This window comes from Acomys minous, assembly GCF_964271855.1.
Source record: "Acomys minous genome assembly, chromosome: 18".
NCBI classification, from domain to species: Eukaryota; Metazoa; Chordata; class Mammalia; order Rodentia; family Muridae; genus Acomys; species Acomys minous.
In genome coordinates, this window is record NC_140501.1 from 65,427,483 (window position 1) to 65,440,544 (window position 13,062).

General features: G+C 55.1%; 1 protein-coding gene across 1 annotated transcript; it reads left to right on the top strand.

Moving 5' to 3' along the window:
* Positions 1-571: 571 nt before the first annotated feature.
* On the top strand, positions 572-10,459 carry AJUBA (ajuba LIM protein). Its single transcript, XM_084767298.1, has 8 exons — positions 572-1,936; positions 4,811-4,912; positions 6,475-6,542; positions 6,636-6,698; positions 7,497-7,627; positions 7,715-7,766; positions 8,563-8,631; positions 9,042-10,459. The coding sequence occupies exons 1-8, from the start codon at positions 901-903 to the stop codon at positions 9,165-9,167; spliced, it is 1,647 nt and encodes a 548-aa protein (XP_084623424.1). The 5' UTR covers positions 572-900; the 3' UTR covers positions 9,168-10,459.
* The last annotated feature ends 2,603 nt before the right edge of the window (positions 10,460-13,062 follow it).

Here is a 13,062-nt window from a genome sequence, read left to right on the forward strand (position 1 = left end):
TTTCTTTCTTTCTTTCTTTCGCATTCCATTTGTTTGTCTCTTAAGCTTTCAGGACCAACTTGTCCCTTCCCGGCTTTATGCTTTTTTTTTTTTTTTTTTTTGCCTGTGCCTCCTTGCCTCTCAGAGCTATCTTTACACACAGGTCTCTGAACCTCCTATCACCTTCCATCTTCCTCTTACGGTTCTCTCCCTGCCCTAGCACTTCTGTGCCACCTCTCCCCAACTCCCCCTCAGTCCTCACTCTAGGAATAGTAGCTCTATGTTTGTGTAGAACATCCCCCTTTTCTTCCCATCCTTGATGAACACATTCCATAGTGCCCCTCCGCGCATTCCAACTGTAAACAAAGAGTTCGCTCCCCCTTCCTCCCCCCCCCCCTTTCCTGTCCGAACTTTTGAGTTTGGTGGTCGCAGCTGCCCAATCTGCCCTTTGACTTTTCATGTCCTGTCTGTAGCCCTCCACCTCAGAGGCAGCTACCACAGGGTCCTGCCTGCGATGCACAAGAAATCCTTGCGCAGACACCCCAACCCGGGGTGCACACCGCGCTCCGCCCTTCCCGGAAAGTAGATCCGGCTAAGCAGACAAAAGTTTGGAGAAGTTGGGTCGGTAGGAGTGAGAGCCAGGGGGGCGGGCCGGGCCGGCGGGTGGTGGTGGCGCGAGCGGACGCGTGGACAGACCTACGGCGGACAGCAGCTGCCTTGGGCCCTGCCAGCCGCGCACGGACCCTCTCCCTGGGGCATGCTTCGGGATCGCGGGCGCCCGGCATCTGGGCCGCTCGCTGAGCTCCCGTGTGTCGCTTGCACCCTGGGAATCCGAGCCCCGGGGAACCCGAGCCCGGCCTCTGGCCGAAACGCTACAGCGTGCCTGGCGGGGAGGGGGCTGCAGGCCCCAGATCCGAAGGCATGGAGCGGTTAGGGGAGAAAGCCAGTCGTCTGCTAGAAAAGTTGAGACTCTCGGACTCGGGCAGCGCCAAATTCGGCCGCAGAAAGGGCGAAGCGAGCCGGTCTGGGTCTGATGGGACCCCCGGAGGAGGCAAGGGGCGCCTGAGTGGGTTAGGGGGACCTAGAAAATCAGGACACCGAGGAGCTAATGGGGGGCCTGGGGATGAGCCTTTGGAACCGGCCAGGGAGCAAGGGCCCCTGGACGCCGAGCGGAACGCACGCGGCTCCTTTGAGGGACAGCGCTTCGAAGGGTCCTTTCCCGGGGGGCCGCCGCCCACTCGAGCCTTGCCTCTACCTCCGTCGTTGCCTCCTGATTTTCGGCTGGAGACCACGGCTCCGGCCCTCAGCCCTCGCTCCAGCTTCGCCAGTAGCTCAGCCAGCGATGCGAGCAAGCCGTCCAGCCCCCGGGGCAGCCTGCTGCTGGACGGGGCGGGGGCCAGCGGAGCCGGAGGTAGCCGGCCGTGCAGCAACCGAACCAGCGGCATCAGCATGGGCTACGACCAGCGCCACGGGAGCCCGCTGCCCGCGGGGCCGTGCCTGTTCGGCCTGCCCCTGACCACCGCTCCTGCGGGCTACTCCTCCGGAGGGGTACCGTCCGCCTACCCGGAGCTCCACGCCGCCCTTGACCGACTGTGCGCACATCGGCCCGTGGGGTTCGGCTGCCAGGAGAGCCGTCATTCGTACCCCCCGGCCCTGGGCAGCCCCGGAGCTCTAGCTGGAGCCGTGGTGGGAACGGCAGGGCCTTTGGAGAGACGAGGGGCGCAACCCGGACGACACTCGGTTACGGGCTACGGGGACTGCGCCGCGGGGGCCCGTTACCAAGACGAGCTAACAGCATTGCTGCGCTTGACGGGGGCTACGGGTGGGCGAGAAGCCGGCGCCCGCGGGGAACCCTCGGGGACTGAGCCGTCGGGTCTGGAGGAGTCTCCTGGTCCCTTCGTTCCAGAGGCCTCCCGAGCCCGGATGCGGGAGCCAGAGACCAGAGAAGATTACTTTGGTGAGTAGGAGAGACGAGGCTAGGGACCCGAGACACCGGTCAACGCCTGTGGTTATTCATCACCCCGACGGCCCAAATTGCGGGGGGCCGGAGGTTGCAGGTGGAGACCCCAGACTAGAGGGATGGAAGAGGGCGGACCCTAGAGCACTTGCGGGTTCCTGCCAAATTTCTAATGGGATGGGGGCTTAAGATCCCTGGCAAAATCAACCCTAGGTTTCCTCGGAGTCCCATTTTTTTCTTAAGCATCGGAACATCTCGGCTTCTCGCAGTAGGAGGCCTCTTTAGGAGGAGGCGCTGCGGGGCTGAGAGCATCCTCCCGCGCCCCCCTCGCGGCTGGGCTCCTGCAAGCTCCAGCGTGCCGCGCCCCCACCCGCTCCTTGCTCCTCCCGCAGGAATTCGGGGAATGCGCGGGGGGCGGGGCGGGCGGCCGCGTGCGTGCCGACTCCTGCCCTGGCGCTCCAGGTGCCGTGGGCGACGCCCGCCAGGCGGAGGGGTGGGGAGCGTGTGCTTGCGTTGGGGGATGTTTGCTAGCTCCTGCGCAGTCGTGGCTGCTGTCGGGGAAATGGACCTGGGTGTGTGTTGGAGGGAGACCTGAACTCCCCTAGAATGAAAAGCAAGGGCTCAAGTCTTGCCCCGCCCCAGTCCTGTTGGTGAAGGTGTGTGTCCGAAGCCTTTTAAAATAGGCCAGTACCAATCCGCCTGTTTTCGCCAGCTTCCGGAAGTCAGAGCAAAACCAATGACCACCCGGGAGACCATTACCTTTCGCTAGGTATCTACTCTTAACGTTACCAGGTGTTGCCTGACTTGATCCCCCCCCCCCCACACACACACACACAAAACTTGATCAGTACTCAGAAGTAGCCGTACTTTCCTGCTACTGTTGAGGAAACCTGGCTACAGCCTCTCTCCAGGAAGTGTTGATCGGGTTGTTAAAGCTAGGCAGTGGTGAGTTATCAAAACACACAGACATGACTTAATTATTTTTTAAAAAGCAATTAATGCTTTGAATGTAATGGCTTCTCCCACTCACACCCCTGGACTCTGGGGCTCTGCAGTTTTCCAAGCACCTTCGATTTTTCCCACCGTTCGTGTTTCTCCCCTGTCCCCCACCCCCATTGCTAGAAATAGGAACAGAGAGGGATAATTGGGGGCGGGGGGGGGGAGTTCAGACGTAAGCAGTACCTTAGTAGGCTGGAAGGGACTGAGTTCAACGCGTGCGCGCCTGCAGCATCACTTTGATCATGGGAAACAGTAGCAGGGCCCAGTTAGCAGTTTCCTTTGGAGACCCAAGAGAGAGCTGGGAAAAGAAGTCTTTCTAGCTAAACCATCCGAGCCCAAAGAAAGAAAGAGATTCAAAGTGCAGTAAAATGGAAGGAGGAAGCTAGGTGTGGATGCTCTGTGAGCAAGAGGTGAGGTGAGGCAAGCATGCCCAAGCAGCTTCCGCTTCCCACAATGTTCATGGCTTCCCATAGAAAAGCTGTGTCTCACAGGACCCCCTGGCACGGCAATCTCGGGCAAACTTCCCTGGTCATGAGGAAGAACACCGTCTGAACTCAGAATCCAGGCCAGGGGCCCCTCTTCTGACAGGGCCCCCACAGCAGGCTCTTTGTGTCCTAGTGCTAGCCCGATGCTGCCTTTTACTGCTGCCTCTGGTTAGGGGCCTTGGCTTCAGCTCTGCCCAGCTGCCAGAGGGTGGGAGCAGGGCAGGCCTGGGCCCATCAGAGGCCGCAGCTGCTGCACCAGCTCCCAAAGCCCCCGGGGCAAAAGACTTGGGATGGGCCCCAACAGGCAGGGAGCGTGGCAGCGTGCCGAGGGGGGAGAGGTGGGGCAGGCCCGTTGGGATCTGCTCCCTAAAGACGGCCTTAGCCCTCAGTCATGGGCCTGGAATTGGGGCGTGGAGAGAAGGAAGAACACACCCAGGAGAGGCTGGTTCCAGGACCAGGTGTATATATGTTAATGGAGAGTGTCAGGAGGAGCAGCTAAGCCCGGCTTCACATGGCAGCAGGGAGGCAGTGGGGTCTGCTCTCCCCCCACCCCAATGCTTTACAGTCCTGCTTCCTGAAACTCCAACTATGTTCTTAGCAGTAACTACAGGAATCTTCACATGGCCCATCGCCACAAAAGATCCTCTGCTGGGTCACCATCAAGTTTTATGGACGTAAAACTGAGGTCCCAGGAGACCCACACGGGCCAGGGTTGCTTTCTCTAAGCAAATTGCCAGGTGCTGCTGAGCCCCTATGAACTGGCATCACCGTCTCCCACCATTGTTTGTTTATTGAGACAAGGTTTCTCCGTATCCTTGGCTATCCTGGTCTTCTTTTGTAGAGCTGGCTGGCCTTGAACTCACAAACATCTACCTTCCTCTGCCTCCCAGAGTGCTGGGATTACAAGCATGTGCCACTGTGCCCAGCTAACCTTTTTTGTTTGTTTGTTTTTAACCATCCTCCGTGCTAAGCACAAAAATAGGTGTTGAGGGGATATCAGTTATAGGATGCCTGGTCGCCATCTTGCTGCATCCTATAATTTGTTCTTTATTTTTTTAAAGACAGGGTCTCATAGCTTCAAGTCGGGTTTCAAACTGCCCTGTAGCCAAGGGTAACCTCTGGATTCCAGGGTGCACTGTCACACCCACTTATTCGGGGCCAGGGATGGAGCCTGGGGCTTCATGCTTCGTAGGCAACCGGTCTACAGCTTGAGCTTCCATCTCCAAGGCGCTGCCTCCCCGTTTCTAGTTACCCTGTGTTCTCAAAAGGGAGCCCACTAAGGGAACTGTCCTTTGGCACATCAAGAAAGCGTGAGGGGAGGGCGGGGGTCCCTGGGTTTGAGCTGGGGAAATGGAGTGTGACTCCCACCAACTCTTCTTTCCCCTCTCAGGCACCTGCATCAAATGCAACAAAGGCATTTACGGGCAGAGCAACGCCTGCCAGGCCCTGGACAGCCTCTACCACACCCAGTGTTTTGTCTGCCGCTCCTGTGGTGAGTGTCCCAGCTACTGGACGCCCCTCGCCCCCCACTCAAAAAAGGAGCACCTGTCAGGAGCCATGGCTCTCCCACTTCTCTTGTGGCTTTCCTTCCTCAGGCTGGGTCAGCTTTCTGGAGTCTCTCAGCCTCCTCTCTCTTCTCTGAACCTCCCTCTTTCTCCTGCCTCCCTGCCTTGGGCTCCCGCCCCACCTCTTCTTGGTGAGGTTTGGTCTTGGGCAGCAGGAGTTGCCTGGGGCGACAGTGAAAGACTGGAATGTGGGAAGGGGCGGGTGTGTGGGGGGGGGGGAGTGGGGAGCTGTTGTGGGGGGGGGCGGACAGGAGGGGGGTTTTCTCTTGGCTGGTCAGAGTTCAGCCACCTCACTAGAGTGGAGGCCACCAGGCCATGCCAAGCTGATGACATCACACTCCAGGAATGTCTGCTGCTGCTGTTAGCTCAGGAGGCCCTCTGTGGGGGTGCTCCCCCCCCCACACCCTCCCTCACCTCCCATTATCCCTTCACCACTGCTTACCCAGTCTGATTCTTTCGCTAAACCTCTAATCTCCTATCTCTGCTGGTCTGACTCTACCACTCAGCTTTTTTCTCTTCCTTCCCAGCTTCTGCCTGTGTCTCCCTGACTGGGCTGAGCGGGCTGTCCTTCTCATGAGGCCTCTTCCTGGTGTGCCCTCTCCAGTCCTCCTCCGGGTCCTGTAACTGAGCTTTTCTAGGCGCCCCCCCCCCCCAAGCAGAACTGCAGTGGATTGGATGGGAAACTTGCTCCTTCTTCACAGTCTTCTCCCTCCTTGCCTACCCTTGACCACTTCGACCTGATGGAGTGGTTTTGTGGGTGCTGGTCTGAAGGGAAATGGCCTAACACGTAGAATTGGGGGGGGGGAACCCAGGCAGCCTCTGACCCTGAAGACTCGAGCCTTCCTCTAAGCTCCCTTATAAAACAGTAGCTCCAAGATGTCCTGACCACCATAGAGGCTGTGACAGGAACAAGCTAGTCAGATACGTGGGTGCTGGCTACCTACAGTGAAGCGAAGAAACCGAGGTTAAAAGGTCCCCAGAGGCCAAGGCCGAGGACCAGTGCAAATCAAGTCTCACCTAGTCAGAGCTGTGTACCAGGTCCACCACCCTTGCCTACCTTAGCTTTGCTCGCTTAGGGGCCTCCCCGTGGACGGGGCCCTGAAGAGGTGTGGTGGGTGGGTGGCCACTGTTGGCCGCACAGGAGCTAGAGAACCAGTGAGCAGCAAGGTAGTTGGACTGGGATGAGGCCAGAGGCAATTGGCATTGTATCACACGGCTTTTTGTAGGTTTTATTTGTTTGTTTGTTTGTTTGTTTTTTCCCCCTCTCTCTGAGGCAGGCTTCACTATGTAGGCTAAGCTGACCTTAAACACTCAGTCTCCACATGTATACAGGTTTTTCCTTGGGGAGGAGGACGAGACAGCAGTTAGGAGGGCAATCTTTTAAGGTCCTGGCCCAGATGTTCTGTCAACATTTGGGAGCAGGGACCGGAAGAGGAAAAGCCCTCCTGCAAAGTTAGCCTCCAGCCCCTTCTCTCTCTGCTGCTTCCAGGACGAACTTTGCGCTGCAAGGCTTTCTACAGCGTCAACGGCTCTGTCTACTGTGAGGAGGACTATCTGGTGAGTGAAACTGGCTGTCACACCAGGCCGCTCCGGTGCTTCCGGTTCGGTCGTTATTTTCAGTGTGGTAACTGGCTCCTTTGGTCTCTTTAGTTTTCAGGGTTTCAGGAGGCGGCTGAGAAGTGCTGCGTCTGTGGCCACTTGATTCTGGAGAAGGTAAGGAATGCGCCTTCACCTGAGACTTGGAAGCCACCGGCACCCGTGGCTGGGTGATTAGGCTTTTGCCATCCCTCCCCAGAGCCTCCTTCCCCTCTGCCTGTGAGAGAGCAGGTCCATAAGAGTCTCACCCTCCTGGGCTTCCGTAGTCTGTCCCATCCCTGGCTGTACGGACGGACGCAGCCGGCCCTCCTGCCTGAGTTGGGTGACTAAAGGCTCCCTCTTCTGCTACTGGTTGGAAACAGTTGAAACTCAGTTTTCTTTCCTATATATAAAAAGAAGGGATTGGATTGTGGATTACCGGACTGGCGAGACTTGACTGAGGCCGTATCATAGATACCTGGGGAGAATTGGAAAAAAGGAAAAAATTCTGGCACCCACCACAAGTTGTGAATAAAGAGTGGCCGGAGGCTGTAGTTCCGTTAGTTGAGCAAATGCCACCTGACAGCTGCGGGTTCCATCCTCGGCACCCCACAGGCAGGTGTAGTGAGGCAAGAAGATCCGGGATTCAAGGTCATCCTCAGCCACGTAGAGTTCTTAAGGCCTATCTCCAAGAAATAAACAACCAACCAACAAAAATCCACAGGCCTGGAAGCTTCTGAGACCTTTTTCAGGGTTTTTGGTTGGTGTTTTGTTTTGTTTTGTTTTGTGGGAGGGGGAGAGAGGTGATTTGTTTTGTTTGGCCTTCCTTTTAATACTCAAATTATGTAGCATTCTTCTAGGGGGACAGGAGGGGGCTGGGCAGGAACATAATGTGTGGCTGGAGGAGACTGATCATCACCCCCCAACCCCCGCCAGATCCTCCAGGCCATGGGGAAGTCCTATCACCCAGGCTGCTTCCGATGCATCGTTTGTAACAAGTGCCTCGATGGCGTCCCCTTCACAGTGGACTTCTCCAACCAGGTGTACTGTGTCACTGACTACCACAGGTGAGTCTTAACCCTGGCCTAAGATGTGGGACTCGGGCCCAGGGAGCCCTCAACCTCAGCTTACCCCCGCTGCCTTCTCTCTTTTAGAAATTACGCCCCGAAATGTGCAGCCTGCGGACAGCCCATCCTCCCCTCAGAGGTCAGTGTGTCTGAGTTCCGCAGGGCGGCCACTGCTGCCTCTCGGGAGGAGTTGGGGCCATGCAGCCCGGCCTCCCTTGGGAAGTGGAGCTTCTGAGGAATGTACACTCTGTGAAGATTCCCGTGTGACTCTGCTCTTGGGGTCACCACTCTGACTAAACATCCGGACCCAGACATGTCTGATAGCCTTTCCGGGCCCAGGCTCCATATCTTCTCTCCCTGTCCAGAGAACAAATCTTTCTTGGAAGTCAAGGTCACCAGATACAGAGACTTAAGTTAAAAAAAAAAATAAAGGGTGAAACTGTCTTTTCAGTTTGTTTAAAAAGGGGGGAGGGCAGGCAAGCGTGTCAGGGATTATTCAAGCTGTGTATGGAGAGGGTATGGCCAGGAGAAAAGCCACAAGCTTCTTGCTTAGACTTGTGTTCAACCTTGTCTTTCCCTGCCCCTCCCCCCCTTTCTCCTGCTTCTCTGGCAGGGGAGCAAGCAGGTAAGGCTGAGCGCACCCCTACCCCTACCCCCCCCCGCCCCGCCCCGCGGGGTGTGGAGGGGAGAGCTGCAGACCTGGAGGCACACTGTCCTGTCCTGCAGCAGTGCCGTGGTAGCCTGTGGCATTCTGCTCTGAGTTGCTTAAACCATCTCAAAGCTACATGTTAGCTACAATTGTATTGTAACTGCAGAGAGGCCTTTGTTTGATCTGCCTGTCTGGGCAGGGGGCTTTCTGTGGGATGGATGGGGATTTGGGGGACACCAGGCTGTGCTCACACACACACACCCCGTGGGGGCTCTACATATTTCAGGGCTGTGAGGACATTGTGAGGGTGATATCCATGGACCGTGATTACCACTTTGAGTGCTACCACTGTGAGGTAAGCGGGATGAGGGAATGGGGGCGGAGGTCAGTCTTGGGCATCTGTGGGAGGGATGCAGGATATAGAAAACCAGGACACTGCCGTGACCTAGGTCCAGCGTCTTGTTCTCTAGCTACTCTGTCTGGTCCTAGTTCAGACCTTTTTGAATCTGGCTTCCCTAGAGGTCTGAACTGCTAGGCACAGGGCTTGCCGCGTTATTTCTTCAGCAGCAGCGACCCCTGGTGTCCAGATCTTAGGCTTTCACCCTTTCACCCTTCACCCTCCCTGCCTCGCCCCCCTTCCATCCTCCCCACCCCCTCCACCCCCCTCCAGTCATTGGAAGTGTGATCGTGAGCGGCACAGACTGCCAAGATGGTCTCTGTTCAGAGGAGCCTGGCCTGAAGTGAACTGGTTGCCCTCTTCCTTAGGACTGCCGCATGCAGCTCAGTGACGAGGAAGGATGCTGCTGTTTCCCCCTTGATGGACATTTGCTCTGCCACGGCTGTCACATGCAGCGACTCAGTGCCCGACAGCCCCCTACCAACTATATGTGAGCTGTGGTCGCTGCTGCCACCGTTAACCACTGTTGAGAAACTCTCTGGCCAGCGGAGGCAAGGAATGCACTCTGCAATCCTTGTGAAGAGCTCTCTGGGGAGGCCCCAAAGGCCAGAGACCCAAAGATCCTAACATTCCAAATGGGCTGTGGAGGAGGAGCCTGACTGGCCTCCCTCGTGTGCAGCCCGTGTCGCGGCATATGCTGCGTAGAGCGTTTCACGGGCGGGTTTCGGTACTTTCTGAACATCAGATTCTGGTGTATTTTTCCAGTGTATGTTTCTGTATAACTCAAACAAACGGCCCAGTGCTGGAACACGTGAGACCCCTCCAAGGCCCCCCCCCCAGCCTTTTGTGCCCTGCACATGGGGTCAGCTGGGTCTTTCCCACAGTATCCTATCTTTGTCTGCGTGAAGGGCTGGACACCCTGGGTTTTTTGATGAATCATTTCTTGGCTGTCTCCCTGAGGACTAGAGAGCTCCCCATCTGTCTGCTGGGACTGGGACCAGCTCTGGGGGTGGGGTGGGGGCCCTGCTGACTGTGTTGCCTGTTTCTCAGGGACCTGGGGGGGGGGGGAGCCTGAATGGGGCCTGTTCTTAGTTGCTGTTTTGCTCAGCTGGGGAAAGGAAGGAGCAGGTGTGAAACTTGTGCCTCCGGAGGGTTGTCTGGGCAGCGCCAGGCTGACCCCACTCGGCTGGTTTAAGTGCACTGAGCCTCTAACCCAGCGCGTGTGGATGCATTTGTATCCATGGCTGCCTGTGCACCTCCCTCCCTCCCTCAGTTACTCCTTTTTTTCTCAGGTGACTTTTACACTTAGTTTCCTAGTAGTAGCTTATTTGAGACCTACTTCTTAAAGGGATCCTGCGTGGGATCTGCTGCAGCCCCACAAGGCCAGGCTTTGCGGAAGTTGCAGAGAACATGACCTCTGCCTTGGTTCTACCCTGCTTGCCTGAAACTTGAATTCACCTAAAGCCGGATGTCTTAGAGCCAGTTCGCTTGCTGGCTAAACAAACGCTCAGTTCATTTGATGACCAGGTTGCCAAGAGTCCCATCCCTTCTGAATGTTCTTATAGCTGCCTAAATGGTCTGGTGGTTTTTTTGGTTTTTTGTTACACTGAGCCTTCAGTGATTTCTGCCTTGTTCATCAGGAGTACTGAGTTACTAGCAACCTACATTTATCAACTTCGTGGCACTTTGTAAGTGACAAGATTTCCTATGTCTTTTCCTATGTCATCTACTTCTCGGACACTTAAAAAAAAGTTTAAATTCTAGCAATAAATTCAGTTGGTACAGATATTTTGTGAATGTGTTGTTCTCTTAACTTTGGTGTTCGTTATGAGGTCGTTTGTAAGTTGAAAATGTAGAACCCATATGGTCTGGTCCTGCATATGCCCTGGTCTGACTTATCCACTGGTACTGTTAAAGTGCAACTGTATCATAAACAAGTGAGTCTGGAAATGGCTGACTTCTGAGGACAGAAGACCCACCTTTAGGGGGCTACCATAAAGTCACTTTGCCAGCCAGTCTGGGAGTTGCCTGGGCAGGCACCCTGCGTGAGGAAGAGAGCAGAGCCATGCAGCTGGGTAGCAGCTGGGAGAGATGTATTTTCAGAGAAGCAACCTGAAATTTGGATTGCTTGTTCTGCAGCTGAGACTTTGGAACCATCACTGAATGAGCAACCACAAGGGCCCTGTGACTGGGACATTTTCCCACTGGGCTCTGCAAAAGGCAGACACGTGCAGCGCTACACCCAGCCTCTCGGTTCTGAATTTACTGTAGGAAACTCATGCACTGTGCTTTCGGATTCTCTCTGTTCCCACCCAGCTGGCTCATCTCTGTCAATGTCTGCACCATACTGCCTGGGCCTCCTCCAGGCTTCACTTGCCAATGGGTCTCTTCTCCCTCAGAAACCATGACTCGTAACTCCTTAGAGGGGCAGGCGGCAACAGGAGAGCAATCCCAGCCCCCCTATGCCCGCACAGGATCTCCCGTGTTCCCTTTTTGTTAGAAGATGGTCCTCCTGATGTTTCTCTTCCCTGTTTGCAATTGTTGGCGACTGTTGACTGGTCCCAAGGGTTTGGCAATAGGTAGACCTTATCTGGCTATAACTTGGACGCTCCATTTTGACTGACAGATGGATAACAGGGAGAATTGGTAAGTTAGAATTTCTCTGTGAGATGAAAGTGGAGGGCTGGAGAGATGGATCAGCAGTTAAGGGCACTGACTGCTCTCCCAGAAGTCCCGAGTTCAATTCCCAGCAACCACATGGTAGCTCACAACCATCTATAATGTGATATGGCGCCTCTTCTGGCCTTCAGGAGCACATGTGGGCAGAGCACTGTATACATAATAAATAAATAAATAAATATAAAAGAAAAAAGAAAGGGGCAAGATAAGAGTTAGGCTTTGGCAGCTGTCTTGGGTGCTTGGCTCTGGACAGCTGTGGTCCCCAATAGGGGTTAACAAAGATAAGATTGGGGGACCAGCAGGTAATGGCATTTGCCACCAAGCCTGATGACCTGAGTTCAGTCCCCAAAACCCACATGGCGGACCGAGAGAATCAAATCCCACGAGTTGACCTCTGTTCTCCATTGGAGTTGTGATGGCGTGCTTACAAGGAATAGGATGTCAGCAAGGAGAGTGAGAAGGGACCGGCTTCTATCTGCAGTTCCGGCATTCAGGAAGTGGATACAGAGGAATCAGCAGTTGGAGACCAGGGAACTGGAGAGATGGGTCAAAGGTTAAGAGCACTTGCTGCTCTTACACAGGATCCAGGATCTGCTCCCAGCATCCATAGCTCGCAACCTTTGGAACTCCAGTTCCGGGGGATCGGATGCCCTCTCTGACCTCCTCAGGCACTGGGCATGAATGTGGTACATAGAGAGAGCATCCACATACTGAGAATATTTAAAGTTGTTTTCTGTCATCTAGCACAGTAGCATATGCCTGTAGTTTCAGCACCGGGGAAGGGGGAGGGCTGAGGTGGGAGGATCAAAAGTTTGAGGCTGAGCCGGGCGTGGTGGCGCACGCCTTTAAGCCCAGCACTCGGGAGTCAGAGGCGGGCGGATCACTGTGAGTTCGAGGCCAGCCTGGTCGACAAAGTGAGTCCAGGACAGCCAAGGCTACAGAGAGACCCTGTCTCAAAAAACCAAAAAAAAAAAAAAAAAAAAGTTTGAGGCTGAAGCTGGGCGTGGTGGCGCACGCCTTTAAGCCCAACACTCAGGAGTCAGAGGCAGGTGGATCGCTGTGAGTTCAAGGCCAGCCTGGTCTACAAAGCGAGTCTAGGACAGCTAAAGCTACAGAGAAACCCTGTCTCGGGGGTGGGGGGGGGAAGTTTTTAAATGAAAAAAAAATTATATACATGTGTTTTGCCTGTATGTACATCTGTGCACCATGTATGTACAGTCAGTGTCCATGGAAGCCAGAAGAGGGCATTGGATCCCCTGGAGCTGGAGTTAAAGAGAGTTGTGAGGTGCCATGTGGGTACTTGCTGTATAACAAAACCTTTCCTGAGGAGACACAACGTACAAGTCTACTCACCAACAGTTGACCAAAGTACGGGTACCACCAAAGTCCAATTTGATGAACCAATGAGCTTTCTAGGAATACAAGTGAGGGGTTACTTACAAGTGTAAAAATAACTCAAAGACAGCTATATCACCAAGACCCATCCCACCATGGGTGAGTGCTCAGAAAAGCCAGGACACCTGCAGCACACAGCAGGCAGCTCAACAGATGGAGGCATGGCCTTTCCAGGTGACTCTGATGTCATCTTCTCCCGGGTAGCTGGGCTGCTCTCTGCTCCTCCAGCACCTCTTCTGGGCTTAGAGTCTTCTTCACAGCTCAACTTGTCTGAGACTCTTCCTTGAAGTTCAGCTTCGTTTCATCTAAGAGAGA

Excerpts from the sequence above, each read along its gene's own strand:
- AJUBA (XM_084767298.1), top strand. The coding sequence starts at position 901 with ATGGAGCGGTTAGGGGAGAAAGCCAGTCGTCTGCTAGAAAAGTTGAGA. Across the intron at positions 6,699-7,496 it reads GCCACTTGATTCTGGAGAAG|ATCCTCCAGGCCATGGGGAA; the intron begins GTAAGGAATGCG and ends AACCCCCGCCAG. Across the intron at positions 8,632-9,041 it reads TTGAGTGCTACCACTGTGAG|GACTGCCGCATGCAGCTCAG; the intron begins GTAAGCGGGATG and ends CCTCTTCCTTAG.